This window comes from Pieris napi, chromosome 8, assembly GCF_905475465.1.
Source record: "Pieris napi chromosome 8, ilPieNapi1.2, whole genome shotgun sequence".
NCBI lineage: Eukaryota > Metazoa > Arthropoda > Insecta > Lepidoptera > Pieridae > Pieris > Pieris napi.
The window spans coordinates 2,147,381-2,167,002 of NC_062241.1; the positions used below are offsets into that span (position 1 = coordinate 2,147,381).

At 33.2% G+C, this 19,622-nt stretch overlaps 1 protein-coding gene across 2 annotated transcripts in view; it reads left to right on the plus strand.

Moving 5' to 3' along the window:
* LOC125051557 overlaps positions 1 to 19,622 on the plus strand; it is a 35,786-nt gene that overhangs the window by 9,048 nt on the left and 7,116 nt on the right. For both annotated transcript variants that reach the window (XM_047651961.1, XM_047651962.1), the window contains one exon: positions 11,523 to 11,633. In XM_047651961.1, the coding sequence (XP_047507917.1) occupies positions 11,523 to 11,633 (111 nt within the window). The remainder of the gene's footprint in view (positions 1 to 11,522; positions 11,634 to 19,622) is intronic.

The following is a 19,622-nucleotide window of genomic DNA, read 5'->3' on the forward strand; positions in this document are numbered from 1 at the left end:
ATTGGAAATGACTGAAAATTATTTAAAAACTCATATTTATAAGCACAAGCCGAAGACCGACAAAGAAAAATGCGGCGTTCTTTGATAGATAGAATAAATCTTTGAAAGATTAAAAAACAGAAGTATCAGAATCAGAATCAGATAGGTTTTGTGCCTACGCAAAAATATAGTGCAGATAATAAATGCAAATAATATTGTTTATCACGTTCCTTTTTTATTGGAACTAGGCATGTTCCGTTAGGTCATGCCTCACGTCATGTAGGTACGATAGAAGTTGATAAACCGACACTTTAAATCTCGATTTTTGGAAGTGTGTGATTTTAAAACAAAACCCACGACGTCACTCATATTTGGAGTTTTTCCACGTTTCAAGTTTGTTTAAATTAACCCACTTCCAAATTTGCAGTGCAATGTCCTTTAAAAAGGTATAATAATAATATAAACTAGGTATATTGTTATTACAATTTTTTTTATAATATGCTTACGACTACAATCTTCCTTGCGAGGACAACATAATCTATTGGCGTCCGTTCTGAGCACCCGGAAACCTATTTTATTCTTTGGAACATGGGCAGTGGCGGCGACCTTTGACATGAAAGCGACGCGACGGCGGCAACACAAAGTCTAGGACTAAGGCGGACTAAATTTTTACCTATTTTGGTAGGGTTGTCAATGCTGGCATTAGCACAGAAAAATAAAATTAAGTAAACACAACGTTTTAACTAGGTATCTACGATAGAATATTTTTTCTACTAATTCCCTAAGTACTCAGTCTAAATATATTTTTCATAATTTGTTGTGTGTAATAGTGAACTCTAAATCTTACTTAAGAGCTTTTTTTAAAATAAACTTATGGAAAGCACTGACATGGCATATACAATTTTCAATCTTGCTGCTCACATTTTAGTACCTAGGTATATCACTCACTATCTATCATTTACCGATATTAACAATGATTATTTCGAAATTAAAATATTCGAAATTCAATAGATGCAATACCTACTTAGTTATTAATTATGATCTCGCCGGACAGCCAGTGTGAGAATGTATTTGTACAAGAAACTCAGAGCATTCAATTTATACCTACCTACTGCTGAGACATTTAATTTTATCCCCCTATACCAACCCTACCAAAATAGGTAACAATTTTGTGTGCCTCTGTCCGTACTCTTTGTCGGCAAATGCGGCGCTCAAACAGTGTCAAATGCTGTGATACACTTGTTGCAAACCGCGGCGTCTTTGTCGGTAAATTATCAAATAATTAGGTATATAATACACCGACCGACCAACAGTTTATTCGCAGAACGTCACATTTTCCCAATTAACCTTGAACCTTAATACTCTAGCGATAAAGTTGAAAATCTGTTAAAGAAATTTGACAGATTGTAGGAGCTCAATGTGCTGGCGTCTGTACCATAACATTGGCTGCCGTAGAAACTGTTACTAGACCTACTCGACTCGCTAGCTTGTTAGTTTTAAATTTTTCTGAATAGAAGAATAATATAAACTTTGAAACATAAGTAGCTACCTACATAATGTTTATATAATTTTGTTGGCTATAATTTTAAGCACATACCAACCTACGAGTACTAACGTAAAATCTGCACATTAGACATAAACAAGCATAATATATTATTATAGGTAGATACCAGCGTTGCCATACGTCCCGATTTTTTAATGAACATGAAATGCCCCGCGCGGGACATTTTTCCCGCTTTTTGGGGTTACTCAAGACACCACTGCCATGCTCAGAAATTGCACCAGCTCTTTTAACAGCTACCAAAAAAAGATACCAGGTATATCATATACTCATTCCTCAGATTTCTGACAATTATTTGAAACGCCATTTGTCTAATGATATGAATACTTTTTTTGGTTTAGTTTTGTTTTGTTTATTTTTTTTTTTTTATTAAGAAGACAAGTGTTTAACGATAGGGTAACTCTGATTTAAAATATCACCTTTAGTTACTATGTCCCGCTATTGACGAGAGATTCCCACTTTTTTAACTGAAAAAGTTCCAAAATCCCGCCTTGACAATAAAAAATCTGGCAACGCTGGCAGATCTGTGGTAGATCAACAAGGTATGAACTTTGCTAGAAAGTTATTCTAGGTACATTTACATCACATGGGATGATGGGAACAGATTTGTGAGTATTAACACGCTACCTACTTAATAAATAGTTGAAATATAATAAGTACTTACCTACCTAATCAATACAATACCTTTCAGGGTTCTTTCAGACGAGCGGCACGTTGCCAACTGCAGATACAACTGCAGCCCTTAGTTTAGTGTTATGACGATACCTACGGTTTTGATACTGGGGAACGTTTCTCAAAATCGGGATTTAATACAAATACCTACTTAATAATGCCCAAATCTCAGTTTGACTTAACTGCAAGACGCAAGAGTCTTGCAGGTTTAAGTATTGTCTTGCTCAAGTCTTGCAGGCTTCAGTCTTGGTATTGGTCTTGCTACAATAAGGCGGTCTTGGTATTGGTCTTGGTCTTGCAAAAGTGCAAGAACAAGACCAAGACTGCAAGACCAAGACCGATTTTGGGCAACACTAGTTGTCAATTAAACAAAAATAAATATGTTACAACCTTTTTTAGATCTGGGCCTCACATTTCTGAATCTATTTCATGAATATTTGTCAATCTAATAGGCAAGTAGGTGATCAGCCTCCTTTGACACACGCCGTCGAATTTTCGGGTCTAATTCAAGCCTTCAAGGTTTCCTTACGATGTTTTCCTTCATCGAGCGAGTTTTAAGTACGCACATAGTAAGTCCATTGGTGCACAGCCGGGTATCGAACCTACGACCTGAGAGATAGAGTCGCACGCTGAAGTCATAAGGCCAACACTGATTATGTCGTCAATTAGGTATTGTTAAAACCCAAGATTGTTATTGAATTCTGTCAATTATTGAAGTGAAACTTCTTTAGGCGCATGAGGGTAAATTTTTTACGGATGAAACGCAATAATAATAATATTAGCGTCACGAAAATGTGCAGCGTTCTTGTCGAAGAAAAGAAAGAGCGATTGAAACCGATTGAGAGTGAGAAGGGCGAATTACCTAATAGAAATTCTATTTTTAAAATTGTAATTTCGTAAAGAGAATTTATGAAATATTAGTATTTTATATTTTATGCAAAATAATTTATTAAAATCCCAAATTACGAATTGTTAATTAAAATGCCACGTGTTTCTTTTATCGAAGAAATAAATTTAAAAAAATTAAATTAAATTTATAATTTGTATTAATTTTCGACACTAATATCTTAATGACATTTAAATTCATTAAATTCCTAACATATCTTACTTTTTCCCTCCCTCTAAGTTCGGAAATCTTAAGTTAGATTTGTATAAATATGAACAAGACTTAAAAATTAGTTTTACTTCTGACATGTGTACTTTGTACGCACGCACTTTTTTTAAAGTTGAATTGAGAGTTACAGCGTACGGGCTTTAAAACCGGTCAAATTCACCAATATCTACGATTACAACAGGTTTCGAAGATTGTAAGTCTTTGTTTAGGTATCTCGTATTTATCGCAGCAAAAACATGCTGACAAAAAGGAATATTGAACTTGATAACGGAAGTTTTGATTCTCAATACAACCGTCCAAGCGACAAGTTTATGATTTGTTTGATAATATTTAACAATAGTGTAACTGTTGTTTTGGTACTGTACATTCGCGGTTAAGACAGAGTTGGTTAATAAGATTTATTACTATAAAAATGTGCTTCGATGATTCCTCTTCTGATGAATCTCTCCATTACTGGAGGTTGGACGTCTCGTGAAGCGTGTCTTTTATTAGAATTTTTCGTGATTACTGACTACTAGGGAAAAATACTGAACAGTGGTTTCACGTTGCCTTCTGCTCCACACATTGATGCCCGCCTTCCACTGCGAGCGGACCCATTACGGACTCCGCTATACTCGTAACGATGATTTTCATTTTCATTTCAAAACTCGGTCAACTCGCTAACCTCATGTCACTCTTTCGCTCGTCTCCGCTTTGGTGGAAGAACATGTATGAAAATCATCGTTACGAGTATAGCGGAGTCCGTAATGGGTCCGTTCCGCTCGCAGTGGAAGGCGAGCATTAAGGTCGCTGTAGCATCTACTAATCTGTAGCTGGATCAGGTGTGTGGTTAGGTTCGCCAGAGCCTCGTCCATTATCTAGGAGGGATCACCACGATACGAAGTATCCCCTTAACTGTCGCGTTTTTACGTGACAGTTAAGGGGATACTTGACAATTGGGCCAGGCATAATGTTAGTTTCGTTTATGGGGTAAGCTTGAGCTTCGAAATTTAAATTCCAAATTTAAATGACAGTTAAAATCAACTGTCATTTAAATTTGGAACACATTTGTAAATAATCAAGTAGTAAATTAGCTCGTTTGCGGTTATCGCTTCCATGATTACACAATGTATGTAAAATTAATTACATATGAAGATCCCCATAATGCGGTTCTGCCTTGGTGCGTATCGCAGCATGACGATGCCACTCTGACAGCCAACGACCTCGTACGTCTTAGGATTGATGTTGTTGTAAGCTTTTGTTTAGTTTATTATTCACGGGACAAAAAGACGAACGTATCAATGTCAAATGAAGCGCCGGGTCATATTATTAATTGTTTGCGATCGTGAGTCGTGACGTATGCGTGATGCGTGAAAAATCACCGAATAAGTATATATATAATATTTACATATGTTATAAACGCCATATGGCCTTATTTAACATGTGTGCAAATATTTTGTTGAATCTAATTAATGTAAGATGTACCTTTAAAAATGATAAAAATAAAAATATTTTCAAAAATTTATTCTACGTTTGTAGAAAACACGACACTAATGAAAAAACCTAAAATGTTGACTATAGCTAGTCGGGTGTCGGTTTTTTGTGACGGTGTGTGCGCGCATCGTAAAAATTTACTCTCGTAATTTTTCTCCAACGCGCCAAAAGAAGTATAACTTCAAAAGAGGAAACATTGATAAATATCATTGAACGTCTGAAAAAAATGCTTCTAAATTTAAATTTCCTACCAGTTTAATAGTTATTACCATTGACATACATTTATGTTAATATCTTCGCTAGTTAAATATTAATGACTGATTGATCTAGAACCTCGGTGATTGCTCGATCTTCTATTCGTAAATTTCAGGAATAATTATGTACGTGTATGAAGCAAACAAATCGAAAAGTCAAACAATTTAAACCACGTTTATTTACTTTAAGAAATAGAATGAAAACCACAAAATGTCTTTTTGCTGCTGTTCTTAGAAGGCTGAATAGTTCAAAATGTCGAAAATTTTTATGCGCGTATTTTTGCATATTATATTCTGAAATTGCGTTATTATGTATTTAACTGTTATATCTCATAACAGGTTAATAAAACTTAGATCATCGTAGTATTCTAGTAAAGGAAACACTAATGGCTAGATTTCCTATTCAGCTTGAACAATCTTTTCATAATCGAGATTAAAGCGCTGAATATAAATATAAAGCGTATCACTAACAATAGGCCAATTAAACCTTTTTGTAAGTATCATATGAACGTCTAAAAATGCTTCTAAATTTACATTTCTTAAGAGTTTAGTAGTGGATACTGTGTACCCTGTTGAATTTATTTATTTATTACTAATCTTACAGCTAACATACATATTATAAAACAAAACACTAGGCAATATAGAAAGCCAAAACAGCTTACATAGATAAACAATATATATATGAAACAGAAAACATAAGTACAATGTATAAAAAAAATATTAAAGAAACTGAAATTTAACATTAAGCAAACGATTGAAAGAAAATAAAATCGAGTGTTACTGCTTAAACAAAATCAAAGTCTTCCCGCCTATTCAAATGTTTCCTCACATCCTCTTTGGTGAGGTGGAAATATCAATATGCTTATAATTAGTGTTATAGTTAGATAAAACCCGAAACATTGGCGAATTATGCAGGTAATTCGAGTTCGTACGAGGCACATGGAACAATTGTGATTTGTGTGTATCTTGTCGTATACGGTGGAGGGATTCTTAGAGAAACTAACGATAGCAAATAGCAAATTTAAACAAACTAGATTAAATCAAGTTTATAGTACACAATTTAAAATATATTTTTTTACACTACAGGTGCGTAATAAAATTGATTGCCGCTATATTGCTTGGTGAAAATTAATTGTACGGTCTGACGTTTAGTTTCATAATGCTATTTCTTTAAAAAGTAGGCTATCGGTTTACGGGGGCTTTGTAAATCGTTAAAATTATCGTCTTGCACTTTACGAGTTATTGTTCTGTAATGAACCAATGGTTGCAAGTCTGCGCCGTCACGAATGTAATTTCAGTGATGCCAACTTGGGGGTTTTCCCCCAATTTTAGAGGAAACAAGATGGTCTGGGAGGATTTTAGGAGGTTCATTTTGGGCATCGTTTGTCAAGCGGAGGGTCGAGTTTGTGTTAAAAGGGGGTCGCAGTCTGTTGAAATATAATGAATATATACAAAAGATTTGTTAAAAATAGCGCGCTATGTATATATACTCCTCCGAAACGGCTTGACCGATTTTTTTATTTTTTTTATGCATATTCAGTAAGTCTGAGAATCAGCTACTATCTGTATTTCAAACCCCTAAGTAATAAGTGGTGTCGACCCCAATTTTTTTTTTATGTTTTTATTTTCTACGATACAGCATACAAACATACATACAACTCCAAATTTCACCCCTCTACAACGAACCCCTATTTTTTATTATTGTAGATAGTTATTTTTATTGAACTAAAAAAATGTTTCCTAGAAAATATTATACATATGGCAAAACAAACGTTTGCCGGGCCAGCCGAAAAGGTGGGAGCTTGTAGTTTATTGTTTATCAGAATGCCAAATCATAAAATGACTGCTTCACGACTGATTTGAGAGCGATTGCGATGCGAAAACCGCTGTGTGAGTTCGAAAAGTGAGTTACAGAATCGCAGGGCTGCTAGTAGGTATTATTATAATTTTACAGTGACCGGGTCGCGAGACTGTATAACTTAACATTTTTTCTTTTCCGTGGGTCGCGACATAAAAATGGTTGAGAAACGTTGATTTATGGGGTAGGTACTTTATACAATTTTTTTTATAATATATATATAAACTGAGTGTACAACAGACATTTTAGGGGTTTTAATCGACATTTAGGGGTATTTGAAGTTTGTTCTAGGGGCCACATTCTGTAGGAGTAAGTTGGCATAACTGCGTCATTTCGATCCATTCATTGTCACTTGCGTAAGATTACGACAATCAATAATTTTGAATCGTGATTGGATATAAAAATGAAATTTGTTGATTTTATCGAGATTTATTTATTGACGTTGTTATAAAACACCTCGATTTAAAGTATATATTGATAAAATAGTTATATTACAGTCACTTACTTGAAGTAAGTTAAAAATGATTCGTTTTTTGGTTTTAAATAAGAGAGATAACTTTATTCCCTCGATTTCCTCACAAATTTGTACCTACTAGTATTATAAAAATAAGCATAAACGATAGGATAAAGCACCTCCTCGATTTAAACTATAGAAACATTAACGAAGTTATATTTCAGTCACTTATTTGAAGTAAGTTAAACACGATTCGTTTTTGTGTTTTAAATAAGAGAGAAATTTATTCTCTTGATTTCACAAATTTGCACGAGTATTATAAAGATAAGTCGTAAACGATAGGATAAAGTAATTCCATATAAAGTATAGATTTATTAACGTAGTTATATTACAGTCACCTATTTGAAGTATAACGATAATGTTTTGTTTTTTAGTTTTAAAAAAATAACAGCAATAAAATAAAATACATTAAATAATAACTTTATTCTTTTGTTTTTCTTACCAATTTGCACTAGTATTAAATGTTTTTGTTTGTCTTAAATTAACCTTTTGAATTGAGTCAATGGTTGTTCATCGTGCTCTGAATGCAATTATTGATTGGGATTTTTATGAGTCATTACTGCGTAGTCCATTGCAACTCCATTGCAACTCCATTGACATACTTCTATGTAATATGTTTGCTAGTTAAATATTAATGACTGATACATCCTCGGTGATCATTCGATCTTCTACATATATGTATATTTCAGGAATAACTTTGTACGTGTTTGAAGCGAACAAATCAAATAGTAAAAACCAAATCAGTACATCTGAAAAGTTCATGGAAGGTTGAATAGATTAAAATTTAAAAAAAAATTTTTTTGTTAGAATATGGTCTATACAAGCGCATTTAACTATTGTCTCATAACAGTTAATAAAACCTAGATCATCGTAGAACTTTCTAGTAATGAAAACACTGATGGCTTTTCCTATTCAGCTTGAACAATCTTTTCGCAATCGAGATTAAAGCCCTGAATAGATATCACAAACAATAGGGCAATTAAAAACGATATGAGTAAGAAAGCTAAAGCGAATGAAGTGCACAAGGTCGGACAATTGACACGTGAGTCAGGAGTTAATTAGGTGCAAATGTGGTCCCTTAACGTGCCGATGGTAATTTGCAGTGCATGTGTTGTAACTAGGTAGTTTCTCCGTCATTTTGATAGCTCCGCTAAGGCTAGTGATGCCTACTTGGGGGTTTAAAATAAATCAGTGGCGCTACAACCTCTTTAGGTCTTGGCCTTAGATTTCTGAATCTGTTTCATGATCATTTTTAAATCTAATATTGATCAGCCTCCAGTGCCTGACACACGCCGTCGACTTTTTCGGTCTAAGATATGTCGGTTTCCTCACGATGTTTTCCTTCACCGTTCGAGCAAATGTTAAATGCGCACATAGAAAGAAAGTCCATTGGTGCACAGCCGGGGATCGAACCTACTACTACTACATACCTGAGTATGAGAGTCGCACGCTGAAGCCACTAAGCCAACACTGATCTTGGGGGTTTTCCCCACAAAATTTAGGAGGACATTTTTATCAAGATGTCCAGGGAGTTTTTGAAGGGGTCGATTTAAAAAATAATTACTGATTTATAAATTTACATAAATAAAGAAAATTTTTGACGTTTTCTTGGCAAATAAAGTGAAGGTAGCTTATTCCAAACGAATATAAACTTAGCCTATGTAATAAATTTATTTTCCGTATATGAATGTTACAATTTTTTCCTATGAGAATTGATTAGAATTATAATATTGTACCATTCAAGTTTTTGTTAAAAATCGTTACTGATTCAGCTTCTGAGTGATCATGTTCGACTTCGACCTAAATTCATTGCTACGCTCTTTTTCTCTTCTACTCTCTTAGTCGAATTGTTTCGGAATACTTCTGGCGTAAGCTGGTTCCACCGAACGACGGACGTCGAGGTAATGCAGGTGGAATTTCGTATTCTGCCTCGACGTCCGGTGAGGAAAGTTAAATAGAAATATTTATTTAATTATAATTTTTTCAAATTGCGTCAGTTAAATAAGTAATTTAGATAGGTAATAGACATTCGTGATAATTAACCAATTATGCTCAATAATAATTTCTAGTTATTAGCATAGCTGAGTCATTGATTGCATGCAATAATTTCACAGTAATTATTGTATTGTAATTTTGTATAGCAATGGAGTGGACACATAATGTTCTTAGTCATCTGTCAAGAATCATTTGGGTACATCAGTCTTCAGACGCCCAACCAACAAATAGCTCCTTCTCTATCTTCCTTGAAATCTCTACTGTACAAATATTACCTGTTCATATCTGATGTGAAACTAATCTATACTTATCGTGATTCATGAGCACTTTTTCTTTTTCATGTGTCCTCTTTTAGTTTAGTTTTCTGTTCCTGCTTTAGTTATGTCTAAATAACTATATGTATTATTGCACTTCTTGCTTACCTTATCTAAATTAATTGTTTTTATTCTCTCATTTGCCTGGAAGAGATCGCTGAAAAGCGATAAGGCCGCCAGTTGCCCGCCTTTTCATTTAATTATGTCAATTGTACTATATTTCTATTTATTTCTAGAAGTGTACGGAAGCATACATCGTTCGAATAGAATTCGTTATCTATACAAGTAGTACGGAACGTCACATGTCACTGTCAAAAACTGAAGTTTCCGTATTTACGTATACGAATATTTGATAAAATTTTATCGCAAGCTTCGTGCGTGGAGAATGCATTACCTACAAACAATTTTTGGTTCGATGCAATTAAAAACATGTTACAAAGCTAAACAATAAAACTTAAAGAAATTTTCTTTGTGTAATTACCCGAAACTAGAACCAACAAAACATGTGCATCCATATCTATTCATTACTTCCGATAATTTCTCAAAAAGATTACCAAGGCTGGTGGGTTCTGGTTTCTGTATGGATAGCTACGATTTTTTGTTTTAAAAACATCATCAACCATTCTTTTCCGGCCATCTTATTTGCAATTCAGCTGCGTGGAATTTCAATGCCAAATTTAGCAGCACACTTTTAGGCAAGGCGACGGACGTCTTTTGGAGAAAAATGCCATTTGTAGCAAGTATTTTTTCAAAGAGTGCTCCTGTGAGGGAGGATATACTTCCCTCGGTGTTGTATAGCCCATAAATGAATCATCACCTTCATTTAATTTATTTAAAAGTCAACCAATACCTAATTCTTTAGCGGCGAATGCATTACAAAAAGTGTTTTTGTTCGATGCAATTAAAAACATGTTACAAAGCTAAACATACTTTAACGCGGTTGCGAAATAAATAATTTCAATGCGTTATCAATGTTTGACAGACATTTGTTTCTGTAGCATTGCCATCTCACAGATAAAGAAACCAGCTGCTATAGTTATATGGGTTCAAGTGTATCCGTTTTAATTTTTTTATGATATAACAGTTGGTCTAATCAACATCAAATTTTTTGTGAAAAAACAAATGAACACCTTGTGTCGAATATAGAATTATACAGTTCTTATATCGTGAGATTCTGAAAGGAGAATCTTCGCGAAGTTTGACTTATAAATCGAAATCTAATATGTATTTGCCTTTTAAAATCTTTACCTTACCTTACCTCGATAGACGAAAAATATGGCACAGAGCGCCCCATGCTTTTTTTGTTCATTACCATTTTCAGCCTAAATTAGGAATTATTTTTCACTTTTTAGTTTGATGTGCTTTAAAAGCGTGTTTTTTAGTTTTTTTAAACTATTATTTATTTTTTAGTTAATTTTTTTTAATTTTTTATTTTTTTTTTCGGATTATTGCATTGTCATCGATCTTTGACAGTGGGTCAAAATCGAGTCCGAAGGAGTCGGTTACATACATACATACAGGTGAAGCTAATATAAAGCGTGTAAAAAAGTACATGTTTTAATATGTTACTATAAAAACATCATACATTAATTATCAATACTTACAAACTTAGCTGTTTCAATAGTCCAAGCGCGAATAAATAAATGGATTATATTTTCATTTAGAAGATCTATGTCACTTACACTGGCACTGATCGAATTGCGATATAAAACCGCCATCATGTGCTCTTAGACAGGAATTATTTTATTAAACACTGTATGTTACAATTGAGTTTTCTTTTCTTTGCAGTGGAGAATCCAAACTTCGACAACGGTTACTTCGGACCATGGCGTGTCTGCAAGAAACTGCTCTACAACAGGGAGAAATGTGGCACCGACGTGTCCAAGTTCCGGCCGACAAGTAAGTCTTTATTGAAATAAAAAGTATTAATAACCTTTTTAGGTCTGGGCTTTAGATTTCTATATCTGTATCAAGATCATTTGTCAATCGTCTCGACGACTCATTGGTCTAGTGGTTAGTACCCCTGACTGCGAATCCATGGGTCCCGGGTTCGATCCCCGGCTGAGACGAACATCGATGTGATGAGCATGTGGTGTTGTGCTTAGGTCTTGGGTGTTTAAATATGTATTTATATGTCTATCTATCTATACTATGTATGAATATCCGTTGCCTAGTACCCATAACACAAGCTTCACCAGCTTAGCGTGGGGCTAGGTCAATTGGTGTGAATTGTTTAAAAAAAAAAATCTAATAGGCTAGCAAGTTGATCAGCCTACTCTGACACACGCCGTCGAGTTTTTGGGTCGGTCTTTGACGGAATGTTAAATGCGCACATAGAAAGTAATTCCATTGATGCACAGCCGGGGATCGAATCTACGACCTCAGGGATGAGAGTCGCATGCTTAAGCCACTAGGAAAACAGTGCTATAAAAATATATTTCTAAAATGAAAATATAGCCTCGGCTAACAAAAACAAACCGACATTTTATGCTCTTTAAAAACATATTTTTCTCGTTAAATAGAATCGTAATTTCGTGGCTGTATACAAAATATTTTCTATCTAAATAAACTAACTGTCAGATAAAAGCATCGGTGAGCCTAATCGACGATTCTGTATTTACGACCGATGAAGAATGCCCTTGAAATGAATTAAAATGTTCAAAGCACGGATACTGGCTGAAATTGTGTGGAGAAACTGAAATGATTTTCGTGAAATCTTTGAATACGACTTTATTAATGACGGAATTTGATTTTAAAAATTATTTTTGTCAAGAACCTTGGGGCCAGTTTTTTTTTTCAAGAAATGTAGACAACATTTTACCCCTTTTATATATCTCTCTTAACAATTTATTCCGTGTTTTATATACTATTAGTACATATGAAAGTATAATACATATTAGGTGATTCGTTGCGGCTTTCATTTGTTTATTAAATTACGCCACGTTTATAATGCATTTTCTATAGTATTTTTTTTACAGAAACCAATGTATAAACACTTCGAATTTCAATTTCTACTAGTAATTTTTTTTAAAATACTTTTTCGCTTATAGAGCAGTCTTGGCCTAGTGGCTTCAGCGTGAGACTCCTCCCTGAGGTCGTAGGTTCGATCCCTGGCTGTGCGCCAATTGACTGTCCTTCTATGTGCGCATTTAACATTCGCTCGAACGGTGAAGGAAAACATCGTGAGGAAACTGGCTTGCCTTAGACCGAAAACGTAGAAGGCGTGTCAGGCACAAGAGGCTGATCACCTACTTGTCTATTATATTAACAAATGATCATGGAACAGATACAGAAATCTGAGGCCCAGACCTAAAGGTTGTAGCGCCACAGATATTATAAAAAACTTGGTATTTGCTTAACAGTTTATATTATCTCCATATTATTTCCATTTTATTTAAGGGATTACAATCGACTCACTGTATTACGTTGACCTATAAGACAGACAAATTTATGATGCCGAAAATAAAGCGAGCAGACTGATTATAATAAATCTCTTTTATTTTGTCATTAGCTTCGATTGCTAGTTTCGATTGAATGAAAGCTTTTCATTTTTAATTAACTATGACTTCGTTGCATGTATAGCTACTTTTAGAATTTAGGATTATAAAATATTGTAGATACAATGAGGTAAGATTGAAGCAAAATTAAAATTAAGCAAAGAATAGAATGCATTCACAACATTTTTGTAACACTTTTCTATTGATGAAAGTGTCTGTAAATTTTAAAAGAAATACATTGCAACTGGAAATTTTATTAAACACTAGTTATTAACCTAATTTGCGCTACATAATTTAAATCAATAAAACGCTATTAAAGCAGCTGTGCTCTTCGATAATATGTATTTTAAAACTTTAAAATATTACAGAATTAATGCCAATAAAAGCTTTAACCACGATGAATGGATGTGTACGTAACCCAATACAAAGTCATTTAACCTAGTTTCGCTTTATTGTTTATTCCTGAACCGAACTTCGTTATTGAAGGCTAAATGTTGTATTATCACGGAAGGATACGCCTTCCCACAGGAAGGCGCTATAAAGAAAACTATAGGTGCAATTCCTTTGTTCTTTATTGATTTTATAATTTGTAATTCTAATGTCGCGTACGTCTAAGCAAATGAAAGGATTGAGTTTGGTTACTGAATTTTTAATACCTACTAATTGGTACAATAATCAATATTCTATCTATTATTAATTAGCGTGACCCGGATTGAAATTGTTATAAATGCAAAATGGACAGTAAGTCAGGTGCTGCCTGTGGTGCCTTTTTAAATTTTGCCTGGCGACCTTCGTGCGTAACAGACAATGAACGTCGTGTTACAGATTAGCTAAACTTAATTTAAGATCCTATGAAAGTAATATAATGAATAAAACATAAATATTAGATTCATTAGGATAATAACACAAAAATAAATAAAATTGTTGTATATTTAAGTAGCTTTATATGTTATTCTTACACATAACTATTTGACAACCTAATATGCTATTATGAAAATATTGACGATATGTCGCAGCCAACTAGCTGAACTAGCGTATTGACGAGATGAACATAACATCTTTGACAGTTTGGAAACCCATATTCTATTGGAATTTTTTTTGTAGTTATGATTGTGTTATACGGAGACCAATACAACAATTAAAAAAACATGAAGATCGGTTCAGCCGTTCTCCAGTTATTTTAATTTTAAAATGTTATAAGGCCTTGTTTGATAACGGTAAATCTTCGCCTACGCCAGGTTTTCGTGGCCCTTAAATGATGATTTTTGTTATGTAATGTTTATAGAAAACTCTAGAAACATGACAGAATACAATATTAATTAGCACCTTGATTATACACGACAGTTGCGTGCTGTAACATTTTACACACCCTACATTTGTGTTTCATTTTGCTATTTTAGTTGTTGGCAAGGGAATTATGTAATTTGTATTATCAGGGAATTTCTTATAATATAGACCAAGTATTTTGATATTGTGGACCGTTCCCTTTAAGAAGATAAACTTATTGAAACATTCACAATGAATACAAGAGAGAGTTGGACATATATCGTTTTCCCTTTTCGTATTTAAATATGAAATTTTGACGTTGAACGCTAATGTTTGATAGAATTTTTAGTATACTTTATGTAAAGCGTTGTTTCAGGGAAAATTTCTTAAAAGATTTACTAAGAGAGCACCAAATTTTAGTTCAATTGCCTATGTGTTACTTTTAAATAATATAAAAAAAATTCTTGATTAGAACAATTTTAATTATACCTCAGAACATTTTACTTTATCTAAAGCGCTGAAAACTTTTAGGGAAATTTGTTAAAACATTTATTAAGAGAGCACTAAATTTTAGTTCAATTGTCTTTGTGTTAAAGCGTTATAATTAATATAAAACAATTCTTGATTAGAACAATTTTAATTATACCTCAGCTCATTCTACTTTATCTTAAGCGCTGAAAAGTTTTAGGGAAATTTGTTAAAAGTTTTATTAAGATAGAACTAAATTTTAGTTCAATAGTCTTTGTGTTAAAGCGTTTTAATTAATACAAACATTTTCTAGATTAGAATAATTTCATTACCTCATCACATTAATTTAACGTTAACACGAGTCTATTAGGGATAGGTTCGCACGTTAGTATTTTCGCCACCTTGTCGATGGTATAACGAGCCGAGTGGAATTACATAATTGATTTTTAGACTCTTTTGTTAAGTCAATGATACGAGTGGTGAAAAGTGTTCCTAATCGGAAATATTTTAGTGAAACTACAGAAAGCGGTGTGTTTCTAGTGTCCTAACTTCGGTGATTTGGTAAATAGAAATTGTTTATTAAGTAATCTTCTTAATTCTTAATCTCTGCTTTATTTTTAATAGTAGCGTTTGGGTACATTAAACGTAGTTAAGTATTTTTAATTAGTATATTTTGAACTTTGAACTAAATCCTATTTTTAACGTTATAGCAAAAAAACAAAAAAGTTAAACAACAGATGTGTTTAACTTTTTTGCGTGTTTTACAAAACTATTCATTGGCGTAATTTGTAAGATTATTCTCAAATAGTTACAACTTTTTTTGTCTTATTATACATACTCCTCCGAAACAGCTCGACTGATTCTTATGAATTTTTTTATGCATTTCTAGTAAGTCTTAGAAACAGCTTCTATATTTTAAAACTTATATTTTAACTAAAATGTCCACCCAAATTTATTATTTTTATTTTTTAGCAAAATACATACGACCCCTAATTTTCACCCCTCTACGATCAAACCCAATTTTTTTATTAGTGTAGATAGTTATTTTTATTGAACTAAAAAAATGTTTCCTAGAAATAATATACAGCTATTTGAGGTATGGAATATACACTATACAGTTTTATAATGAAACTTGAAAGTACCAATAAATTTCATAAAACCGTTAATTCATAACTTTATCTGGCAGTTACGCTCTCTAGGTATAAAGTTTCGTGATTTATTAGAGTAAATAGTTATCCTTTTGGAAGATGTGCTCTAAGTCACGACCAGCAAGAATCGTGATTATTTTATTTAACATCTTAAACCTAGAACGGCGTCTATTGCTCACTATTTCTAAGCCATTACGGGAATAATGGTTTAGAAATAGAGAGAGATTTATTGATATTTTAAATCTGATACTAAGTTGACTAAAAGGAATAAATAATACTATTATTAAACCGATAATTTTCTAGTCTAATTTTGTCTTATTTGACCTTACTCCTAGTGACCCATAAATTTTAAGGCGTGGGACACATTGAATAATAAAATTAAGAGAAATAGTGCTAACCTAAAAAAAAAAAATAGGGTAAATATTTTCTAGACACTTGGGTGATCAGCCTTTTGTGCCAGATATGTCTTCCTATATATATATATATACAGTCCAAACCGACTTCATCAGAATCTACCTTCACAGCGCGAGAAATTTTCGTAAGAAAAATGCATTAGTGTACGACTGGGAATTATTTATTATCTCTTGGAAGATGGAACATTAGGGGATACTCGCATCAAACCACTAGGCTAACACTGCTCAATAAATATTATTTCAAGTAAAACTAACCACTCTCTCAACGGACAACATTTAATTTTCGTGCGTTGTAATTAAATCTAAAGTCAGAAATGACTACTGCAATACGAAAATTCATATAAGAAAAGTGAAACAATGTATGTACTGAATTTCGTACTGTGAGGCATACCAATTACGACATTTCACACGGACTACTTTCGTAAAGAACAAATAAATAAACTTTTATTGCTTTATCAAGGGTCAAGAAGATTGATCCTTGACCTTGATTTTAAAATATTGTTTATCACAATGCCGAATCGTCCTGCAGTACATTATAGTTTTTCTTAAAAGTCTAGGCTACATGTAGAAACTATGTAGAATTTATTCTATGGAGGAGGAGTTACGTATAAACTTCATAGATCAGTCAGTAAGTAAACCTTTTCAAGGCTTATCTTGAAATATATATTTTTATTGAAATAGCAGTAATGTATTATAGACACAGGTGTAAGCGTAATAAAGCGAACTGTTTCTGTCAAATTGTATTTACGCTGTGATAGAAAGAGACAGATGAATGTATTTTATAGTGTATATGTCTATGTCTATTTTATTAGGCTGAAATAAGGAGGGGTTTAGGGGGCCTCATAGCCTAGCGGTCTTATTAAGTGGCAGCTAGGTGAAGGGTACCGGGTTCGATTCCCGGTTCGAGGGCAAGTTTTAATTTAATTTATTTTGTTTAATTTTATTAATTACTATATTAATAAAATTAAATATTAATTTTTAATAAAATTAAATATTGATTTTTAATAAAATTTAATTTATTTATTTTAAATTAATTTAATTTGTTCTCGGCCTTTGGGACGGTTGTGCGGTACCGGGCGAGTGCCTAAACCGTACATGGAGGACATGGTCGAATTTCAAAGGAAAGAAGCACGAATTATAAAAATCCTATACTTGACGCTGGCTGCACAAACCGTGCAAGAGCCATAAAAAAAAATAAGGAGGGAAAAGTAAGGTTAAAAATGGCGAGTGTTTATCGATTATGCTAAATCGATCTTCCATACTTTCACTCGTCTAGGAATGTCTAGTAATATTTCTTTTTCTGTGTAAATTGGAAAGTCACGTATTGAAATCAATTTGTTCAAGATTAAGTGCTATTACTTAACCACACTATCGTATTTTATAAATATCTATATAAAGTGTGTTTCTGAGGTGTTACAAATAAAACAGACACAGCGCACGTTTATAACTCTTAGCCACACTCTCAAGTACATGCGCAATTACACCCATTCACACACTCATACATGCACACATACTAAATGTCTTATAAGACTTGTGTTTGATTAGTTGTTACACTAAACCTACTTTTTATCAAAAAACTGTTTTAAACATGTACCATATACTAGTGACTAATTGTTAACTAGTTACATACAATATAGATTAGTGTGGGGACTAGAGATATATGAATTCTGTCACAACATATATTGCATGAATAAATTTATTATTATTATTTCATGCTGCCTTTTGTCAAGTCACTACGACTTAGGGTTCTTCGGAACGAATTATTTCTAATAATTGTGAATTAATATATATAATATGATACATAATGTATAAGGGCTTTATACAGGATATTTCATAAAAACACAATGTAGCCTTATTTGAAGGAAAATCATAAAACATTGATTTTAGCTACTTTGTGTACATACTCTGTAAATTCTACATATATGACACTGCGCATAGAGGAAATAAAGATCACTCCCGATTAAGAAATGCCTATTCACAAAGAAAGCTCAGGCGCCTAGGAACATTCTTTCCTGTTAATGAGAAAGCTTACTTTTACTAGAAAGTAGCGAACCTAGTTTAAGTCGCTTACTCGTCTAAAGATGAACCTAATAGCAGTCCATTAATGGCATTATGCGTTTAGTTCCCACGCTTTTAATGAGTCGATTAGATCTAGACTCTTATAATATTCAAATGAGGCCAAAATGAAGATGACTTGTGTCTAGTGCGTCACTTAACCGGCGCTCATCATCGCAATTTGGTTGGTTTATTTATTTCATTTTTGCTCTCAAATATCAGACATGTTAAAATGAGGACCCTCAAATACTTATGAAAATATGTTATAGAGGATATATATGTGAGAAAATGATATGAGAACTTAAGGAGGCGCAGGCGCATGCAATTTCCTCACAATCTAGTAGCCCACAATATCGTAGCACACGAAGGGACACTTTACATTGAAGAAGTCGCTTGGATCCGCGAACATACACTGTAAATACATAATTATGTAGGAGTAAAGAAACGAATAATAATAGCGAATAATCAGAGGAGTTGTTCGGTCAAATACCTACAGCTGAGTTTCATTATCGGACGTCAAGGCAGAATACAAAATACCATCCGTATCACCTCGACGTCCATTGTTCCACAACTGAGTATTTTTTAAAGGCAGTTTTTGACGCTCGCATTAGTATGTATTTTTATTTAGAACATATTTCTATCAGTATTAAATGGTTTTTTTGTATGAATGTCTCGTAACATACCAGGCATTTTGTAGCAGCCGGTTTTAAAACCTACCGGTGCTGACACAGAATGATTATTGTTTTTCCGCAAACCCTCACTTACACCATTACATCCAAATTATTATTACTTAGTTAAATATATTGAATATTTTTTATTGCTTTTTCTCTTTTGTAAATGTTTGAAAATGTTTGTAAATATTATGTAAGTATTCCTATCTTTGGCTATATTTTTAGTGTAATTGTTTGTTTTTATATATATTTTTTTAGCTGTAGGATTACGAAATAAATAAAAAAATCGAGCAATGGACTTCCGGGTTTTAATTGGTTTATACAAATTTGATTATGGTACACGATTAGTGTTTTATAATCTTTATTTTTA